Genomic DNA, 22,824 nt, shown 5'->3' with positions numbered 1-22,824 from the left:
ATTGTTACAGATTTCCTTCCAGTGTTACAGAGAAGGTAAACTTTCTCTTATTCATTTTTTGTCATTTGCATACGGAAACAGTTAATGAGTTTTTGAATTGTAGTCGATATCCTTGTTAAGAAATAATTACAAATGAACACGAAACTTCCTGTGTGACTGACGGAGACTCGAAGTCGGGACCTCTGCCTTTGGCGGGCAAGTGCTCTACCAACTGAGCTAACCAAGCACGAGTCATGATCTGTCCTCACAGCTTTACTTCTGCCAGTACCTCGTCTCCTACCTTCCGAACTTCACAGAAGCTCTCCTGCCAAACTAGCAAGACTAGCACTTCGGAAGAAAGGATACTGCGGAGACATGGCTTAGCCACAGCCTGGGAGATGTTTCCAGAATGATACAAATGAACACCTTTACCTGTTTTCCATTCAACACGCCAAGCGCTTAAACAGCTTCAATGCATTTCTGCAGGTAGTAGCGGCCAGAATTTGTAGCTGAGCGATTCTGTTGATGCACTGTACCTTTCATACGTCCTACAAAAAAACTCCAACACATCGGCTAGAGTTAATTTTGTTTAAAGGACACCTGACCACAAAGGAAGAATGAGCTGGGCATATCGTGGGGAAAACTAAACATGTCTTATGTAGTGTTATTGAAAAAAAGGAAGATTGGGTTTAACGTCCCGTCGACATCGAGGTCGTTAGAGACGGACCACAATCTCGGATTGTATCAAGTATGGGGAAAGAAATCGGGGTGCCCGAATGCGAGTCTAGTGTGTTATCCACTGCACCACCTCTCTCAGTTGTAAGACTTTTTGCAATTAAAATGGAAAGAAAGTGTGCTACCCATAAAGGGAATTTAAGAAAAACTCTTTTTCTCTCTGTTTGCACCAAACTGAGAACCACACGAGCAACCGGCCGCGGTGGTCTAGCGGTTCAGGCGCTCGGTCCGGAACCGCGCGAGTGCTACGGTCGCAGGTTCGAATCCTGCCTCGGGCATGGATGTGTGTAATGTCCTTAGGTTAGTTAGGTTTAAGTAGTTCTAAGTTCTAGCGGACTGATGACCACAGATGTTAAGTCCTATAGTGCTCAGAGCCATTTGAACCATACGAGCAAGTTAGTAATTGCAACATTAAAAGGGAGTTCTTATGCACCCCATTATTTTTATAAATTTCTGCTTTTTTATTTATGCATTGTTCACCATGTCGTTGCCACGCGGATTTTTGTGATGGTACTATCGAATCGGTCCACTTCACCACAGAATACTTTCCGAAAAGTCTTCAGTTTGAAGAGTTCTATTCAACGACAGTAATTTTGTACCATCTTGCCTCCTGACAATATACCTCTTTGTCTCCAGCTTCCAGCATAATATAGGAAATTGGAGTTTCATCAGTGAACTCGTTCTCAATGGTTGAACGAAAGGTTTTTTACGTTCGATGCTGAAGTGCTATATCGGAACATGGAGAGCTTCGGCATTTCGGTTCGTGTGTAACGTGGAATTTAATGTAGACTGGGGCGGCAGTGAGAATTGGGACCGAGTAGGGCGGCGTGCCAGGGTAATCCGTGCACTTGTGTGAACCGCTGTGCCTTGGTGGCTAATGCAGTTGTGTAGTAAGCCAGAGACCTGGCTTCGATTCATAGCCTTGGTACAAATTTCTACTCGCCGCTTCAGTCTGTGTACATAAAATCATATTTGTATGAGACCAGTAAAGTCTCTGAATTTGTGCCATTTCATTTGTCAACGATAACGCTAAATTTCACATGCACTGTTGGCGAAAAAGAAAGGATGTTACTATAGGTCTGACACAGCTGATATGTTAGTCATCGCTTTTTTTGTGGTTTTTGAGATTGCTCCCCATTTCTTCTTGCCCTGCAGCATGCTACTATCTCAGAACGCCTAACAGACTCATAGTCATTCCAATTTTTGTGCATGCCGTTTTCCCCCCTCCGTTGTTCCTTGTACCAATTCTCTCTCTCTCTCTCTCTCTCTCTCTCCCCTCCCCCTCCATTCTGTTTTTATTTTTTTAAGATCTCATTGAAACGCGCTGTACGCTGCATGTTGCTCAGCTTAAACGGTGCCACATTTGGGTTTTGTACCGTTATGGGATATTTGGCTCTCCTGATCATTTAATTTTCCGAGCTTTTGCGATTTACTCAAATGCATTATTTTATTATTTGTTTTGAACGATACATTTGCTTTACAAACATGTGTGTGCCGTGGGTTTACATTTAATCCTCGCCACTGATACCTGCAGCTGCCTCTTTTACTGTTTTATGTACTGTTAGTACATACATTGTATCACAGTGCCCTTTTTCCAGACACTTAACACTTTCATTTTTTGCGTTGCGTTCATCGTTAATGTAACATTAAAAGTTCAGTAATTAACCTTGTTTCGTTCAGCCTATCTTCGCGGCTTTAGCCGTTAGAAGTTTTCGAATCTTACAACGAATCTTCAGTCCAAACTGGTATTCCATATCTGATCCCATGTTTGTTCTTACCTCTGAGAGCTGCTTTATTTCTGCTTAGCTCTGAGAACAAGTTGTTGTAAATATACAATGCATATTACTATTTCCATCTCCAGTCAAATTATCGTCATTCAAAATCTCAGGTAGTATCGTATCTTCTGTAGGTACTGAGTTGATGTAAGCCTAGTTTTCACTGATCTTAGGTACGTGCTTTTTTTTACGTGTTGCAATGCTAAAACTTTCCGTGATGGTTCCCTGGAGTTACTTTCCTAGCTTGAAATTTAATCTACATTGTGTTGTCTTGAGTTCTTCACTATTTATACCTTTCACTTTGTCCTCAGGTATTCCGTATGTTCACAGATTTCATTTAATATACACACATCAAAAAAAAGTTTTTCATCACCTCGGTTCCGAGAAAGCCGGAACTTGCACAGAAAATTGGAATAGAGATCAACATAAACATCATTTACGCCCTTTTTATTGCTCATGAAAACCACACATAGCTTGTTGGACCACCGTACAGCGAGACCATCAGAAGTGGTCCAGATTGCTGTACACACTGGTACCTTTAATATCCAGTAGCACGTGCTCTTGCATTGATGCATGCCTGTATTCGTCGTGGCATAGATCCCTCAGAGTGGTTGTTGGGTCACGTCGTCCATAAACAGACCTTCTCAATCTATCCCAGGCATGTTCGATTGGGTTCATGTCCGGAGAACATGCTGGCCAATCTAGTCGAGCGATGTCGTTATCCTGAAGGAAGTCATTCACAAGATGTGCACAATGGGGGCGCGAATCGTCGTCCATGAAGACGAATGCATCGCCAGTATGCTGTCGATATGATTGCACTATCGGTCGGAGGATGGCATTCACGTATCGTACAGCCGTCGCGGCGACTTCCATGACCACCAGCGGCGTACGTCGGCCCCACGTAATGCCACCGTAAAACATCAGGGAACCTCCACCTTGCTGCATTCGCTGGACAGTGTGTGTAGGCATTCAGCCTGAACGCGTTGACTCCAAACACGTCACCGACGATTGTCTGGTTGAAGGCTTATGCGACACTCATCGGTGGAGAGAACATGACGCCAATCCTGAGCGGTCTATTCTGCATATTGTTGGGCCCATCTGTACCGCGCTGCATGTTGTCGTGGTTACAAAGTTGGACCTGGCCATGGATGTTTGGAGTGAAGTTGCGCATCATGCAGCCTATTACATACAGTTTGAGTCGTAACACGACGTCCTGTAGCTGCACGAAAAGCATTATTCAACATGGTGGTTCAAATGGCTCTGAGCACTATGGGACTTAGCATCTGAGGTCATCAGTCCCCTAGAACTTAGATCTACTTAAACCTAACTAACCTAAGGACATCACACACATCCACGCCCGAGGCAGGATTCGAACCTGCGACCGTAGCGGTCGCGCGGTTCCAGACTGTAGCGCCTAGAACCGCTCGGCCGGCCAACATGGTGGCGTTGTTGTCAGGGTTCCTCCGAGCCACAATCTGTAGGTAGAGGTCATCCTGTGCAGTAGTAGCCCTTGGGCGGTCTGAGTGAGGCATGTCATCGACAGTTCCTGTCTCTCTGTATTTCCTTCATGTCCGAACAAAATCGCTTTGGTTCACTCAGAGACGTCTGGGCACTTCCCTTGTTTAGAGCCCTTCCTCGCACAAAGTAACAATGCGGACGCGATCGAACAACGGTATTGACCGCCTACTACAGGTAACAAGAGCCGTGTAACTCCTTCGCGGTCGAATGATGGAACTGATCAGCTATCTGACCCCGTTCGTCTAATAGGCGCTGCTCATGCACGGTTGTTTATATAATTGGGCCGGTTTAGTGACATCTACGAACATTCAACATCCACAGTCAACGTCTATCTTCAGAAGTTCTGGGAACTGGGGTGATTCAAAACTTTTTTTATGTGTGTACATTGTCGTAGCAAATTTTGCGAATGACCTGAGGCAGTCCTACTGCCGAAACCGTGGTAGTGAATTCCAATCTGGTTTGAACACGGTTTCAAAAATATTGTCACGTTCTGTTGCATGCTGTTGTAATCAACCGATCGAATGGTGAACAGAGAGGAAGATTTTAACCGCAGAACTAAAAGAAATTAGCAGTCTGCAAAAACTATCTGTGGTATACTGTCACATCTCTGATAATGCTGATTTTTTGAGTGATTTGAATTGTCTCTATGTATACGTGTGTGAAACATGTCCGAACGTGGCCACTGAAAAACTGAATTTTTAGAGCAATAATTTATATATATTGGTGCACAGTGAATCCTAAGTAGCGTCGCTAAAATTGTATGACGGAGTTACTATCGTCTCAGCAACGCTCGTGATAGCGGTGTTGTTCACTAAATATAGTGAAACAGAGGATGGAAAAGACTCTGGCCGAAAAGTGTGGTGCTAGCTGCCCCATTGTACCTTCCTCAGCACCTCTGAGAATTTTCGCAATAGTTTTGATATACGCTCTTTTTAACATGTAACTTACCTATCACTCCCGCAAGCTCCCCTAACGGCAACTGGCTCATACCCACTAGTCCTGCAAGTCGCTCGTACCCACCCACTCTCACTTGCCCATTCTCAGTCACTTATTCAGCCCAACTTATTGTCATTATCTCTTTGTGCATCTCTAATCGTCACTGTCTCTTGTCTCACAGCCAGTCTCCTTTGTTCTGTCCTACCTATAGTAACTCCTCTCACTGTCACTGTCTCCCTCTTGTCGTCTCTTCAGAACTTTATAGATCAGTATGATCCTTATGTAAAACTGAAATAACGCAAAACACCTGAGACTGAATTTTACGTGGACAAAAATATTGAATGTGCTTTAGTACAACAACATGGACTTTCCAGAACTGTTCTGGTGAAAGCAGAGACGCTTTACACCATATTTCTCCGAGCTACGCCACTTTAAAAACTATGGTTTCGCCTCACACCAGATTGTACGTGCGTATTTTACGTGTAAAAGTGGGGTAACTGTGAACCTTTCTATCTGGGAAATGAATAAAGATATCAAAGTTTTCAAGGTTATTCGAGGTCAGCATCTTAGTGACATACCGTAACCGTTTCAGCCATTTCTATGGATAGCTGTCTTGGAATCCGCGCCTCGTTGTGGTACGAAAACAGGTAGAAAAAGCCTTTTTTGAGATTTCCTAAGGAACTGCCCATGATCTAATGGTGCCTCCATAAGTCCCTTAATGCCCGCCGTAGTCTACAACAAATGCAAAAAGAACAATTCTGCTCCATTTGCCTATTCAGAAGGAAATGTGTAATATTTGTTCTTCGACCTAGTACTTTAGGATAGTAACAATAAGGCGATGCTTCTGTTGGATATACGATTAGTCGCTAGCGCAAGGACTATCCAAAACACTTGACACTAACTTTTTATCACCTATAGAACCCGAGTTATGACCTCCGGAGGAATTCCGTTTGTATGCGCGGGGTTTTGGAACATTAGGTAGCGCATGAGTACCGATAGATCTAGCCGCATAATCGTAACCAGAAACAAACGTTTAACTTTGGAATGTGCCTTGTGCATTCTGAAGAAGGCTTGATGCAGTTCTCCATGGTGCAAGCCTCATCATGCCTGAGAAGCTCCCTCAACCTACATTCATTTTTTACCTGCTTACTGTATTCATGCCCAGACCTCCCTCTACAATAATTAACCCTCCCCACTTACTTTCATTGCCAAACTGACTATTTTCCGAAGCCTCAGGATGTGTCCAATCAAAAGATCCCTTCTTTTAGCCAAGTCGTACCACAATTTTCTTTCCACCAATTTGATCCAGCACTGTCACTTTAATTATTAGAACTTCCCATTTAGTTTCCAGCATTATTCCATAGCACCATATCTCATAAGTTGTCTTCTCGCAATCGCTTGTCCTCTGCGTTTCATCCTGTACAAGGCTACAATGCCCACAAATACCTTTAGAAAAGATGTCCTCACACTTAAATTTATATTCGATGTTAAATAATTTGCATCAGTTATTGTATTGCCTAAATAGCAAAACTTATCGCCTAGTTTTGGTGTCTCATTTCCTAATCTGATTCTATCAGCGCCACCTGGTTCAATTGGATTACATTTCATTATCCTTGTTTTACTTACGTTGATATTCATCTTATAATCTCGTTTCAAGACACTACCCATTCCGTTCAGCTGCTGTATGAAGTCCTTTGCCACCTTTGACAAAATTACAGTGTTACGGCAACCCGCAAATTTTTTATTTTTTATCCTTGAATTTTAATTGCCTTTCCAAATTTCTGTTTGGTTTCGTTTATTGTTTGCTGAGTATGCAGACCGAATAACATCAGGGATTGGCTACAGTTCTGTCTCATTTCCTTCTCAACTGCTGCGTGCTTTTCGTACCCATCGCCTCTTTATAACTACAGTGTGATTTCTGTACATATTACAGATAATCCTTCGCTCCCTGCATTTTACCCTGCTACCGCCAGAATTTGGATGTGCGTGTGCAGATGAGGCAACTATTAATTGACATCTGCTTTTGTTAATATATTTTGTCAGTGACATAGCTATTAAGGTCAGTACATTTCTTACTGTACAAATTCGATGCCATAGTTTATACAGGGCGATTCAGCTGCCGATACATATGGGTTTTATGCAACCTGCATTGGCTTCAAATACTACGTGCAAATTTTCACATTCACTCACTCACTGTGCACAAACTAGGGGTCTATTAGTCCTACAGAAAAAAATAAACAGGACTGTTTTGTAGGGAATTGAATGCAGTTAAATTTTGTACTGGTATACGTTTCTGCTAGAGGCCATAGTTTCTAATTATTCAAGGAAAACATACAAAAGTGCTGCTCAAACGCGTTTTTATTGAATAACTCGAAAACTGTGGGCTCCTGCGAAAACGTATCCCAGTACAAAATTTAACTACGAACAATTTCCTACAAAAATATCCTGTTAATTTTTTCTGTATGACTAAAGATTTGCGCGTAGCGAGCGAGAGAATAAGAAAATATTATGGTATTTGAAGGCGTTGCAGGTTGCATAAAATCCATAGGTAGGGGCTGCGGAATCACCAGGTGTAGGGATGTCCTATCGTAAGGTGTGACGTACAGGAAATCAGGACTGTGTAGAGCAAGCAGCAAATGAGTGCAGATGTTGGTCTCATTACGCTTTAGGCATGTATACGGGAATGAAGCAGTGCAACGAGCGGCGAGAAGAGAGCTACTGTTGTCGGGGCTCTGGGCGTTATTTAGCCCGGCGCGGCGTCTAATGCACGGGACATCTGGGCGAACGCGGGCATGACGCTTTGCATTTGTAACAAGAGCCGGGCGCTCCCCGAAATTTAAATTTTTATGCCGAAACTTGGCCGCTCTTAGGGGGGGGGGGGGGGGCAACATTCGCCTCGTGTCCGGAGATAATTAGCTTCGGAGTCGCATCCCGGTTAAACTTGAGCGCGCACGTATAAATTGCATCCGACCTGACTCATGCCTTTGCTTGTGCGCGGGTGGCACTGCACGCAGGTAAGTAGTCTTCTGGCGAGCGTGACGCGGCGAGTGTGAAAAGCTTCGTTTACAATAGTTGTTAGCAAGTAATTGGGTCTCGATTTCATGATCAAGCCGCATAAATTGAGTCTAAATTATATACAGGGTGATTCAGCCTTATCGATGGGTTTAGTCCAGCTCGCAGTGCCTCCAAAAACCACGTGCATCATTTTCATATTCTCTCGCTCGCTACAAGCAAACTATTATTCTTACACAAAAGATGAACGGGACCTTTTTGTTGTGAATTTAGCGAAGTTTAGCGTTGTACATTTTCGCCAGAGGCTGGAGTTTTCAAAGTATTAAAAAAAAACAACAAATAAACAAACAAAACTGGCCTCTAAGTGAGTTTTTCTTGAATAACTCGAAAACTGTGGCCTCAAGTGAAATCTTATTTTTGTTGAATAACTCGAAAACTGTGGCCTCAAGTGAAATCTTATACCAGTATAGAAATGTGACTAGATTAAATTTTTTACAAAAAGGTCCTGTTAATTTTTTCTGTAGAACGATTAGTTTGCTTGTAGTGAGCGAGAGAATACGAAAATCTGTCACATGATTTTTGATGGTGTTGCAGGTTGCATTAAACCCATCGATAGGGACGGGTGAATCACCCTTTATATATAAGGGTCGCTCATTACTCCATCCATCTTACCTCTTCCCTCATACACACTGCTAGAAACTTTAATCAGTTAAAATGTTCCACTGGCTATCATATTCAAGTGTTCTCTCAAGTTTTCTCGGTGTGATTGATTAATGGTGTGCTTTTGAATGCACAGCCGACTTGTTGTTTATATTGCACGCACAATAAATCGACGACCAGCCAGTCTTCTTCTTCAGGGCCTGTGAGTTACACTGTTACGTTTACTAGCCGGACGCCAATAAACGGGACGGAATTTTTAATTAAACAAGACGGGGTCCGGCACCTGATTTATTAGTATCTCTCCGCTAACAGAGTCGAAAAAATGTATGTTCCACGGAATATCAGTGTAAACTCTGAAAAACAAGACTTCCAGTAGGCCTAGAGGGCGTCGGGGGTTGAATCCACAGTCAACTATTACTAGGAGCGCCAAAAACCGACCATAGTTCACAGCTTAGTTGGAGTCCAGGCAGAAAGTACACGTAGCCTGAAGATAATGCTTTAACGAAGCGAAACAGATCGTGTGAAAATGGTTCAAATGGCTCTGAGCACTATGGGACTCAACTTATGAGGTCATTAGTACCCTAGAACTTAGAACTAGTTAAACGTAACTAACCTAAGGACATCACACACATCCATGCCCGAGGCAGGATTCGAACCTGCGACCGTAGCGGTCTCGCGGTTCCAGACTGCAGCGCCCAGAACCGCACGGCCACTTCGGCCGGCTTGTGTGAAAAAAAATCATCAGTTAATACCGGATGGCGGTCTTTTTTCAAGTTCAGTTCACTAAGTTGGTCTAGCCTTTCTTTTCCCACGTCATCTGACCTGGCCGGCCGCGGTGGCCGAGCGGTTCTAGGCGCTTCAGTCCGGAACCGCGCTGCTGCTACGGTCGCAGGTTCCAATCCTGCCTCGGGCATGGATGTGTGTGATGTCCTTAGGTTAGTTAGGTTTAAGTAGTTTTAAGTTCTAGGGGACTGATGACCTCAGATGTTAAGTCCCATAGTGCTCAAAGCCATTTTTGAACTGACCTGTCGCGAATTTTGTGCTAAAATCTTTTTTACTGTTTTCTGTATCATATTGTGTTACCGCTACTTCTTTCAGGCCTTCTTTTACTGCACTGATACATTTGATATTTTGGCACAGACGAACAGTCCCAGCGTAGAAAATTGTCGGAAAGGGTTCTATGACGAGGGTATTGGAAAGTTGGTAGAACGCTAAGACTGGTGTCTAAGTCGGGGCGGCGTAGAGAAGTAGCTGCAAGGTTTAGCTAACTGTTGCAGGTAAAACAGTTTTGATTTTGTCTGTGGTTTCCATTTCGCAACCGATTGTTCCTTACTTTCGAACAATCCTAAAATGGTTCAAATGGCTCTGTGCACTATGCGACTTAGATTTTGAGGTCATCAGTCGCCTAGAACTTAGAATTAATTAAACCTAACTAACCTAAGGACATCACACACATCCATGTCTGAGGCAGGATTCGAACCAGCGACCGTAGCGGTCACGCAGTTCTAGACTGAAGCGCCTAGAACCGCACGGCCACACCGGCCGGCTTCGAACAATCCTCGCTTTTCGATTTCCTTATTTGCAAATAATCTGTATGTTCTTTCTTCAGTGTAATTTGAATCTTTCGTCTCTCCTTTGGATTTCTTCAATGTTTTTGTTTTTTAAACGAATGTTTCAGCGCTGTAAAGCCGTATTGGTTTATAACTGTGTTGTAGTGAACCGGGTGTAATTTCTAGGTTTTTGCGTGTTTGTGCAGACGTGCGCATGAGTGTCGCGGGAGATGCAAGAGGGCAGCGCGATGGTGACGCCGGGCTATGAGCAGACGGAGAGCGGTGGAGGCGTCGCCATGACACAGGCTGGGGGCGGCGCCGAGCAGCAGACTGCGGCCGGTGGCGGCGCCGCGGCGGGCGGGGGTGGCGGCGGCGGAGGAGGCGGCGCGCCCGCGGGCTTCGGCCCGCCCGACCAGGCGCAGTTCGAGGCGGACAAGCGCTCCGTCTACAAGTCAGTACCCGACGAACCGTACATCTGACGCCTATACATTTGATTTTAGCCAGTCTAATCATTAAATACGACGGTCACTCCAAAAGAAATGCACACTATTTTTGTAAAAATGCAGTTTTCATTCTGCATGTGTGAAAGTTTTACAGTATGTAGATACATCCTTCCCGCTTGTTTTCAAACTTAGTTCAACCTGTTCCCGTGACTGGCGCCGTCACAGCATGTCTTCAAGATGGCTGCTATACACTTGACGTTCGTCAGAAGCAACGTGCTGTTATTGAATTCCTGTGCTGTGAAAACGAGACAGTGGGAAACATCCACAAAAGGTTGAAAAAGGTGTATGGAGATGCTGCTGTCGATCGCAGTACAATTAGTCGGTGGGCAAGCAGGTTACGTGATGAAAGCGGGCATGGCAATATTGAGGATTGTCCTCGCAGCGGCAGGCCTCGTACTGCACACACTCCAGACAGTGTCCAAAGAGTTAACGAACTGGTGACTGCTGACAGACGCATCACAGTGAACGAATTGTCACGCTACGTTGGGATAGGGGAAGGAAGTGTTTGCAGAATACTGAAAGTGTTGGCGTTAAAAAAGATTTGTGCCAGGTGGGTTCCCAGGATGTTGACAGTGGCTCACAAAGAAACAAGAAAAACGGTCTGCAGCGAACTTTTGGAACAGTACGAGAATGGTGGAGATGAATTTCTTGGAAGAATTGTGGCAGGTGATGAAACATGGCTCCATCATTTGTCACCAGAGACGAAGAGGCAATCAGTGGGGTGACGTCGTGCAAATTCACCTAAGGAGGGGGAAAAAAAAAATTCAGAACCACACCTTCTGTTGGAAAAGTTATGGCTTCCGTGTTTTTCGATTCCGAATAACTCTTGCTTGTGGACATCATGCCAAGTGGAACCATCATAAATTCTGATGCATATGTGATGACACTGAAGAAACTTCAAGGTCGACTGAGTCGTGTTCGACCACATCGGCAAAAGCAAGATGTTTTGCTGTTGCACGACAATGCACGGCCACATGTCAGTCAAAAAACCATGGAAGCGATCACAAAATTCGGATGGGCAACACTGAAACACCTGCCTTACAGTCCGGACCTGGCTCCATGTGACTATCATCTCTTTGGGAAACTGAAAGACTCTCTTCGTGGAAAAAGGTTTGAAGGTGATGACTCTCTTGTGCATGCTGCCAAACAGTGGCTGCAACAGCTTGGTCCAGAATTTTACCGTGCGGGTATACAGGTGCTGGTTCCAAGATGGCGTAAGGCAGTTGAGGGGGATGGAAATTACGTGGAGAAATGAAAATATTGTTCCTAAAGGATGTATCTACACACGTTAAACTTTCAAACACGTAGAATAAGTGATGGATTTAAAAAAAAAATTGGTGTGCATTTCTTTTGGAGTGACCCTTGTAGTTTGTCGAGAAGATAAAATGAACAATAAATCACTTTGTTATTCTGGGTGACATCAAGAAGGACAGCAGATAACATAATTTTTGTTATTGTAAGTAAAACGTGTATTTGGAAGAACACGTAATTAAATTTGTTCGTTTTTTGGGGCGGCGGGAGGGGAGACTCGGGTGGTTTGGACTGAGTACAGGCTTGGCGACCCCAGGGTCCTGAGCTGGGGACTGGTCAGCGCCGCCAGTCTCCTGTCACCGTAACCGCCGGACATGCTTCAGCGACCACCGCATGGCGCGGCGGTGGAATGTTGTGTGCTACGGGGAATGGTAATCTTGGCTTGACCGCCTGGAATGCGAGGATGGTAAACCTCTATAAAAACCCCTCAATCTTACGGTGTGCTGCGCGCCTATAAGATGCATGGCTGTTGGGGTGGAACAGTCGCAAGCGGGCAACCTCTGGGGCACCTACCGCACCCCAGTTGTACAAGGCTTACTCAGGCACGCGGGGCTCTGTCTGAGCGGACCTTTAGTTCCCTAGCTGCTCGTGGGACCACAATGGACCCTTCGACCTCTACATTTCTCCCTACCAGTGGATTGGGTGGGCCACTGGTAGGAAAACACGCCCCATCGAAAAAGCGACTTCGTGCTGCGAGTCCTCCAGCGCCTGGTGTTACTAGAGATTTATCAGACTGTCGTAACAGAGCACATGCTGATAACTAGAATGTGTTTTTGACTGTCAAACGGAAGGAAGCTAGCTTTGAGAGAGTTTCTCCCTTTTACATCCACAAGGGTCTTGAGGGAATTGCAGGAACACTGAAATCTGTGAAGCGACTGCGCAATGGGACTCTGTTAGTTGAAACTTGTAGTTCCCGTCAAGTCACTTCTCTTCGGAAAGCAACCTGCCTCGGAGAGTACGCTATCGAGACCGCGCTCCACTCCACTTTGAACTATAGTAAGGGTGTTGTGACATGTAGGGACTTGGTGGATATCCCCAAGGACGAGTTGAAATCTGAGTGGGCTGACGAAGCTATTGTCGACGTGCAGCATATTATGAAACGAGTCGATGGGGACCTAGTCAAATCCGACTCGTTTATTCTCACGTTCAATCGCCCGAGACTCCCAGAGCATGTTAAAGCGGGTTTCTTATTTTTGCCAGTACGGCCATATTTCCCCAACCCAATGCGCTGTTTTAAATGTCAGCACTTTGGGCATACTACGTTGGGGTGCAGTGGGATAGCCACTTGTGGTAAATGTGGTCAGCCTGGCCATGAAGGAGCCGATTGTTCATCGCCTGTGAAGAGCGTGAATTGCTCTAGGAGTCACTCTGTCTGGAGCCGGGTCTGCCCCATCTATCTCGAGGAACGGAAGATACAGGAGATCAAAACATCTAAGCACATCCCCTATGGTGAGGCCAAGAAGCTCTTTAAGGCCATGCAGCCTCCTGTGTTTACAACATCTTTCGCTTCCACTCTGCAGAAACAGGTACAGTTGGCCACTGTTGCTACACAAACGGATGTTGCTAGTGTCAGCACTAATACCTGCGTTTGCCAGTGCACTTGTGCTGCTGCGGTTGTTTTGCAACCTGCAGCTCTCCCCACAACGTCGGACAAGGCCGTGGTTGCTGACACTGGGGTACTTCCTGCCCTCCCCATATGGCACCTTCTGCCCAGGCGAGTAAAGCTCCAACTGTTGACAAGGTTCTGCATTCTAAGCCCCCCAAGACGAAGACGCCGAAGGTGAAGGTTTTGCCACCTGAGGAGACAAGTCAGGGTCAGTCCGATGACGATGCCATCGTACTGTCTGACATCTCCCTCGGGTCGCCATCAGAGCTGATGGACTTTGATGTCGACCGGGGGCGATATTCTCGCCCCATGAATAAATCTCCGGCCAGTACGGGCTCTCCTCCAAAGCACAGAGGCAGGGTGAAAATTCAGCCATCCTGATCACTGGCTCCCATATTACAGTGGAACCTAAATGGCTTCAGGAAGCATGTTGCCAAATTACAACTCCTTGTACGAGAGCGCCCCTCGTGCTTATGTCTCCAAGAGACACATTTTCGGGCCACTGATGCTCCTTCTTTACGGGGCTATACCGTGTATCGAAAAGATGATCTGATGGGGGAAAGGGCAAAGGGTGGTGTTGCGGTTTTTGTCCGTGACATGCACCACTCACCTGAGCTCCCTGTCGTTACGGACTTGCAAGCAGTTGCAGTTGACCTTCTTGTGGGGGCGGAGGCTCACAATCTGTTCCGTTTACTTACCGCCTCAGGATGCAATAGACTCTGAGGCTCTCACAGACCTTATTAGCGAACTCCCCCGCCCGTTTCTCCTTCTGGGAGACTTCAATGCTCATAATGTCTTATGGGGCTCTACGACTACTTGCCCCAGGGGTCGCATTCTGGAAAGCCTCATGGCGTCCGAAGAACTGTGCATCCTCAACTCTGGTGCTCCCACTCATTTCTGTACTGCTTCTGGGTCGTCGTCAGCTATTGACCTTTCCTTTTGCTCTCCAGCACTCGCGAATTCTGCTCTGTGGGAGGTTGCCGGTGACCTCCATTCTCTTGACCACTTCCCCTTTGGATTCGCCTCCTGGATGAGACTGTGGCATTACCAGTGCCACCCAGGTGGCACCTCTGCAGAGCTTACTGGACACTTTTCAGCCATTTAGCTGTTTTGGAACACCGTGCCAGCCTCCACGAATGGGTCGGCCATGTTACAGCCGTGATCTCCCAAGCTGCTGAATTGTCGATCCCACGGTCCTCAAGTCATCCCAAGAGCGCGTCCTGTCCCTTGGTGGACCACTGAGTGCCGCTCAGCCATCCGAGCCCGCCGTGCAGCTCTGCGCCGCTTCAAGTGCCGTCCCTCAGCTGATAATCTTGCGGCCTTTCGGGTGGCAAGGGCCAAGGCGCGGCGAGTGATTAAAGAGAGCAAACGACGGTCATGGCAATCGTTGTTGAACTCCATCTCCCTCTCCACTAGTTCTACGAAAGTATGGGAAGCCATCAGGAGGATTTCCGGGAAACGCAGCCAACTACCTGTCACGGCATTGCTGCATCAGGGTTGTCTACTCACGGCGCCGAGAGACATTGCCCAGACACTGGCCATGTATTTTGCCGAATCTACTGCCACTATTAACTGTGATCCAGATTTCTGCCGCTACCGCACTGCCATCGAGAGGGATCACTTGGACTTCCGGTCTCCAAATTCTGAACCCTACAACTGCCCCTTCACTATGTGGGAACTGGATTCGGCGCTGTCTGTGGCTCATGATACTGCGCCAGGTGATGATCAAATCCTGTACAGCATGCTGCAGCACTTGTTGCTGCCATCCAAGGAAGTTCTCCTGAATTGTTTTAATATGATATGGTCATCCGGCACGTTCCCTGACTCATGGAGGGAGGCGATTTTGATTCCCCTCCTCAAACCGGGGAAGGACCGAGTGCATCCCAGTAGTTATCGGAGTATTGCTTTGACGAGCTGTGTCGGGAAGACATTGGAACGCATGGTCAACCGTCGCCTGGTTTGGCTGCTCGAGACCAGGCAGCTCCTTAGCCACTCTCAGTGTGGCTTTCGGAGATGTCGTTCAACTATAGACAACTTGACCCTGCTTGAGGTGGCCATCCAGCAGGCCTTCCTACGTAACCAGCATTGTCTAGGTGTCTTCTTTGACATTAATAAGGCGTATGACACTACATGGCTCCGCCTTATCCTCAATCAACTCCATCAGTGGGGCTTTCGTGGCCATCTCCCAATCTTCATTCGGTCCTTTCTTTCCCGCCGCCTCTTTCGATATCGGGTTTGTAATGTGCTATCCGATTTGTACGTGTTCCTCAGGGAAGCGGTTTAAGTGTCACCCTCTTTGCCATCGCCATTAACAGTATCACGTCCACTATCTTGAGTCCTGCCCAGTGCTCCTTGTTTGTGGATGATTTTGCTGTTTTCTGTTCTTCCTCCAGTCTTGTCACTGCTAGTCGGCAGCTGCAGCTTATGATAAAGCGATTAGAGGCATGGACTGCGAAGACGGGTTTTACCTTTTCTGCAGACAAATGTGTGTGTGTTCATTTTAATCGTTCTCGACGTGCTTTTACCTCCCCTGAATTGCGTCTGAGGGACACCATTCTTCCTTTTAGAGACAGTGTGAGGTTTTTGGGCCTCACTTGTGATTCCAAGTTGTCGTGGTTGCCGCACCTTAAAGACCTCAAGATGCGGGCCCTGAAGGTGCTGAATATTTTGAAGTGTCTGAGCCATCGGTCCTGGGAAGCAGATTGGGTGCGTCTGCTGCAGTTTTATAGGGCTTTTGTCTGGTCGCGTCTTGACTATGGATGCACCGTGTATGGGTCAGCGAGGCCTTCGTATCTGAAGATTCTTGACACAGTACACCGTGAGGGTATCAGGCTCGCCACTGGTGCCTTCCGTACCAGTCCCATCCCCAGCCTGTGTGCTGAGGCAGGGGAACTGCCGCTCACCATCCGGCGGAAACTCCTCATGGTGCGGCGAGTGTGTCAAATCCTTGCCTGTCCTACCTCCCCTGCGTACCCTACCATTGCCCGACCGCCTATGGAATGTCTATTTTCCATTCGTCCCAGGGCAACGAGACCATTTGGGATTCGTGCCAAGCATTTGCTTGAGTCCCTTGGTGTGGAGCGTGTGGCAGCCCAACTCCAAGGTTTTACCCGCCTGCCTCCCTGGTTGCTCCAGAGGCCCAGCGTCAGAGTACCGGAGGAGCTGTACTCCTGCGTTTGTTTTTACCTCCTTATTTTATGATATTTTAAACCAGAAACCCGACCATGTACCAGTATTTACAGATGCTCTAAACAGGGGGACTCTGTTGGTTGTGCTGTTGTTTTCCCTGATCAAGTCGTCAAGTTACGGCTTCCTGTCGCGTTTACCATCTTTGATGCTGAATTGTTTGCGATCTTGCGGGCATTGGAGCAGATGAGATGTGTTCCCAGTCTTAAGTTTCTCATCTTTTCTGACTCCCTGAGTGCCCTTCAGACCATGTAACACTTGTACCCAGAGGATGCGGTTGTCCAGAACATCCATGATGCCCTCCTCCACCTGCAACGGCAGGGGAAGGAGGTTTCTTTCTGCTGGGTGCCGGGGCACGTGGGTATTAGGGGAAACGAACTGGCGGATGTGGCTGCCAAAGATGCATGTTCCCTCCCTCACGTTGTTGAACGTGCCGTCCCCCTCCATGCTGTTACCTCCCTTTTGCGTTTTCGTGTTATGCGTCAATGGGAAGAGGAGTGGCTGGCAGTCAGTGAAAATAAGCTGCGTTTGGTCAAGGCCACCATGCGGCCATGGCGTATGTCCTACCAGTCGTGTAGGCGGGATGAGGTTCTCCTCACTCGCCTCCGCATCGGGCACAGTCCCTTAATGCATGGTTTTTTACTCCGGCGGGAGGACCCCCCAATCTGCAGTGCTTGTGGCGTCCAGATTACTGTCCGCCACATTTTACTTGACTGTCCTTTATTCTCTGACCAGAGGGCGGTGGTTTCCTTGCCACCGGATTTGCCCTCTATTTTGCAAGATGACGCAATGACTGTGGTTAAGGTCTTACGGTTTTGTGTCCTGTCCAATTTGTTGCCTCGGATTTTAGGGAGAGGATTTTAATGTGCTGCTGGGTGACTGGCTCACCCAGGTTTTAGGTAAGAGGTCCGCCAGTCACGATTACCTACTTGTTTCACTTCGATTTCTGTTCTCTTTTCCTTGTTTCCTTTCCTTTTTTAGTGCGTTTCTTTTCCTCTTGTTTTGCCTCTGTATGTGAGGATTTGGAACTGCATCAGGCCTGTGTCTTTTAGCCGTTCTCCTTGTTCGCTGTCCGTCTTCGTCCCTTCACCGCATGTGTTCCTGTTTCTATGCGCTGATGACCACGCTGTTTAGTGCCCGAAAACCTCAAAAAACACACACACACACACACACACACACACACACACACACACACACACACACACACACACACACACACACACACACACACACACACACACACACATATATATATCGGGTGGTTTGGAGGGTCTAGTGGGAGGGTGCTTCATCATGGTGTCATGTGGCCCACCACGATTCCTCTATTGTGCCATCTTCTTCATCTCAGAGTAGCAGCTGAACCCTCACCCTCAATTATTTCTCGGGTGTATTCCAATCTTTGTCTTCCCGTATAATTTTTACCCTGTACAGCTCCTCCAAATGGTGACTGTTTGCGTATCGAAGCATGTAGTCCGGTTTGTGCCAAATTGTTTTTTTGTTACATGCCGCCATCATGCTGTTGCAGTTTTAGTGTCCAGCCGTGTACATACAGGGTGATACGTAAATAAGGAAAAATATTTCGTGCATTGTGTCATACATTATGCTATGAAAGTGGAATCCTTTGTAGCTATTTCAGTAAACGGAACAACTGAATTTAATAAAATCTTGGAATGTGAAGGGAACTTTTGAGTAGCCCTATGTGCCTGCAAAACCTTGGAGGAAAGAGCGATAACATGAACACAGAAGTGCAATTTTCCCTGTGTCTTTACAGAACTGCTAATTCAGATCATGATTTTGGTGGGTCGTGTGACATATGAGTGGAAGGGTAAGGTCTCTACATATTGAGGGCCTTCATTGTCTCATTAAATGGTTAAAGTTTTCCGTTATTTTGTAAACAAATAAGTTCATGTGAAAAACGAAAATAGTTCTTGACATGTTTCGCACAGTAGTATGCAGCCCTCAGAATAGTTTTCATCATTTATGACTGACCGTGTATAAGAAAATGGATGAATCTGTGTGTGGGTGTACAGTCCACGATAGCTGTGGAAAGTACGGGGCAATTTCAACCAAACTGGTTGCACTTAGTGCCAGGATATCATTGAAATGGGTGTAAGACACCACTAGGACCCTATGATGTTAAACAGTGTGAATTTAAAATTCTATTACAAAACTCTCACAAAAATTATGTGGTAGCTGAGGAATTGAAGTTTAGTGATAGGTTACATTGAGTTTATTTATTTATAGTTAATTCATATGTTTATTTGTAAAACAAAATATTTTATGAAACAGGTTGCAATATCAACTCTATAAGCAAAAAGACTGCTTGCTACTCACTGCAAAGATGACATGGTGAGTTGCAGACAGGCACAATGAAAAGACTCATGCATTTAGCTTTTGGCCAAAGCCTTCTTCGGAAAAGAAAATGAAACACACACACTCATTCATTCACCAAGCACACCTTGTGCACACATGATTGCCATCTCTGGCTATTATTATTATAAGTAGTTGTGGCAGTAGTAGTAACAGTAGTAGTAGTATTGTGTCAAAAGCGTACACGTGTACACAGTTATCAAACAGTATAATACATAAAATTTGGCCAAAGCCTGGCTACTTTTAGTGTGTTCTCCAAAGCTTGAAGTATGTCATCTTCCATGCAGGAGGTAGACGCAGTTGGCTCTGAAGAATATGTTAATTGTCTGATCTTCGCCACAGTCGCACTTGACATTGTCTTCTTTGCCATAGCCCCATCTTGCCACATTGGCATTGGATCTGCTCACTCCTGATCCCAGTTTATTCAAAGAATTCCATGTCACAGCCTTCCCTTGTCCCTTCCAGGTAGCAGAGTTTCAGATTTTTCCAACCATGGGGAAGAGGGATCTTTCACTTTCCGCAGTTGTAATGAGGCTATTTTGTCTGTGACTATGAGTACATCTGATTTTTCTGAGAAAGCTCCTCCTGGATTTCAGTCTTTGCATGTGCATTTCATGACCATATAATAGTTGAGTTACCTCCTGCTCCATGTTCTTCCTTTCATTGTTCGCACCTGTTTCTCTTCGAACATAGGCTGGAGCTATTCCCACCAGATGGCAAAGTCACACAGTTGGAGTAGATTTTAAACAGCCTGGTATAAGACTGCATGTGGCGTTAATGGCTACATCCACCTGTTTGGTGTGATTTGAGTACATCAAACATGACATGCATACTCTGCAGTGAAATAACACAATGTCACTGCAGAAGTCTGAATTGGTTTGACTTGACTACCCCACTGTGAACCAGCCAACTTTTTAAGTAGATTGTACATAGTGGCAACTTTCAACTTGTTTTTCATGCAGAACTTCACATATGTAAGAAATCTGTCAAGTGTTTTCCTAGGTACTTTAGATTATTACATTGCTCCAGTTTAATCTCTGACGAGATCACATTTAATTTCTGAGCAGCCAAATGGAAAGCACATACTTGTGCCTTAGAGGGATTTGGTTTAAGGTGGTTTGTACTGTAGTATCTTGATACTTCTTAAAGAGCATTAGTGTGTATGTTTTCCATCGATTCAAAGTCCCCGGTTACAGGAGTCAAGGAAAACACTTTATTAATAATTATAATACAAAGTAATATCACCAGTTACTGTTACATTTTCAGCAAGTACACCAAGTCCTTTCATCCATACAAGTATTTTCTCATCATTAGAAACTTTCCTACAAGAACGGGTATACAAAGTAAAAGGCATATTACTATAAACAAAACTAGGTCTACTTTGTGTCTTCAGGTTGATTCCACAGTGCCAGGTCTTGTAGGCGATGACATCTCGGTCGGCAAAAGATTCTAGTCCAGGTAGCGATGCGTTCTCAAAGCGGACAACTGCGAGTGAAAAGCACCCGCTGCCAGCTGCTCCAGTCGCACGAGTGAAAAATTAACTTGACATCCACGAAAAAAAAATAGGTCCATTAAGAATCGCAGATTGTGCAGTGCCATTTCCTCCAAGTTTATTTTCCAAGCTAATTATGTGTTTGTAAACTGGCATGCGGTGACGACGATGACGATAGACACGTCGACAAGGCATAGTGCTTCAATGCTGTTGCAGATAGATCTCACAGCGGAATGATTTGTGCTCTGAAATCATCAGCATACAACAAAACTCCTGGTACAGGGGGCCACAGGTAGGTCGTTTGTACACAGAGCCTGAACCACCTAAAACTTGCACTGCAGATATTGCGGAAATGGAAACTGTTATTGTTGTGTGGTTTTTCAAAGAATGGGTTCTTAGTCAAGGGCTTATATTGTTAGCCAATCAACAGACTGTAGTAATATGTAGACAGTGTCTTTTTTGTGCAAACATACACTTTTTTTAAATGTAACAATGCGTATTGACATTAACAAACTGAAAGTAGGGTAAACTGGAATGCCTGTGGTGTTTGTTGCAAGATTTTAGTGTGCATTGAGTATGAGATAGCGTTTTTTTAAAAGTTCCACATCGACATTTGTTTGTGCCATTCAGCCTGAGTAGTTGCTAGGTATGATGTTGTTACATTTGTGTACAGTGTGTTCCTTGAGCTCATTGCTACTTAGTGTGTGACAGTCCAAGCGATAGTTCGTGAGTGGATGAAGGGATTTACCAATGCAGTAAAAGCTGACATGCTTGTGGTGTATGGAGTGTGTAGGAAAAATGCAGTTCATTATTGTGTGATGTATGTAGCAAGATATCCCAACAGACATCAACCATGTCAACAATTATTTATCAACCTGAAACTTCCTGGCAGATTAAAACTGTGTGTGGGACCAAGACTCGAACTCGGGACCTTTGCCTTTCACGGGCAAGTGCTCTACCATCTGAGCTACCCAAGCATGACACACGCCCCTTCCTCACAGCTTTACTTCCGCCAGTACCTCGTACCCTACTTTCCAAACTTCACAGAAGCTCTCCTGCGAATCTTGCAGAACTAGCACTCCTGGAAGAAAGGATATTGCGGAGACATGGCTTAGCCACAGCCTGAGGCATGTTTCCAGAATGAGATTTTTACTCTGCACACTCCGCTGCAGAGTGAAAATCACATTCTGGAAAGATCCCTCAGGCTGTGGTTGTCTCGTTACTGGTCAGAATCCACATAGCTAGTGTATGCACTTGTGTTGTTCTTTAGTGTGTGCTACCAAAAGCATTATGCAAATGTCGGTGTGGGAACTTTCTTAAAATACAGTATCTCATAAACAACTCACACTATAATCCTGCAACAAACACCACTGACGTTCCAACTTGGTGATAGATTTTGGGTGGCAAGTGGCCACGTTGTTGTTGTCTTCAGTCCTGAGACTGGTTTGATGCAGCTCTCCATGCTACTCTATCCTGTGCAAGCTTCTTCATCTCCCAGTACCTACTGCAACCTACATCCTTCTGAATCTGCTTAGTGTATTCATCTCTTGGTCTCCCCCTACGATTTTTACCCTCCACGCTGCCTTCCAATACTAAATTGGTGCTCCCTTGATGCCTCAGAACATGTCCTACCAACCGATCCCTTCTTCTGGTCAAGTTGTGCCACAAACTTCTCTTCTCCCCAACCCTATTCAATACTTCCTCATTAGTTATGTGATCTACCCATCTAATCTTCAGCATTCTTCTGTAGCACCACATTTCAAAAGCTTCTATTCTCTTCTTGTCCAAACTATTTACCGTCCATGTTTCACTTCCATACATGGCTACACTCCATACAAATACTTTCAGAAATGACTTCCTGACACTTAAATCTATACTCGATGTTAACAAATTTCTCTTCTTCAGAAACGCTTTCCTTGCCATTGCCAGTCTACATTTTATATCCTCTCTACTTCAACCATCATCAGTTATTTTGCTCTCCAAATAGCAAAACTCCTTTACTACTTTAAGTGTCTCATTTCCTAATCTAATACCCTCAGCATCACCCGACTTAATTCGACTACATTCCATTATCCTCGTTTTGCTTTTGTTGATGTTCATCTTATATCGTCCCTTCAAGACACCATCCATTCCGTTCAACTGCTCTTCCAAGTCCTTTGCTCTCTCTGACAGAATTACAATGTCATCAGCG

General features: G+C 45.5%; 1 protein-coding gene across 2 annotated transcripts in view; it reads left to right on the top strand.

Moving 5' to 3' along the window:
• LOC126100552 (homeobox protein PKNOX1-like) overlaps positions 1–22,824 on the top strand; it is a 717,569-nt gene that overhangs the window by 654,783 nt on the left and 39,962 nt on the right. For both annotated transcript variants that reach the window (XM_049911170.1, XM_049911171.1), the window contains exon 4: positions 10,372–10,616. In XM_049911170.1, the coding sequence (XP_049767127.1) occupies positions 10,396–10,616 (221 nt within the window). In that variant the 5' untranslated portion in view covers positions 10,372–10,395. The remainder of the gene's footprint in view (positions 1–10,371; positions 10,617–22,824) is intronic.

This window comes from Schistocerca cancellata, chromosome 9 (assembly GCF_023864275.1).
Source record: "Schistocerca cancellata isolate TAMUIC-IGC-003103 chromosome 9, iqSchCanc2.1, whole genome shotgun sequence".
Lineage (NCBI taxonomy): Eukaryota > Metazoa > Arthropoda > Insecta > Orthoptera > Acrididae > Schistocerca > Schistocerca cancellata.
Note: the sequence above shows the minus strand (reverse complement) of the source record. Positions and strands in the feature narration are given on the sequence as shown.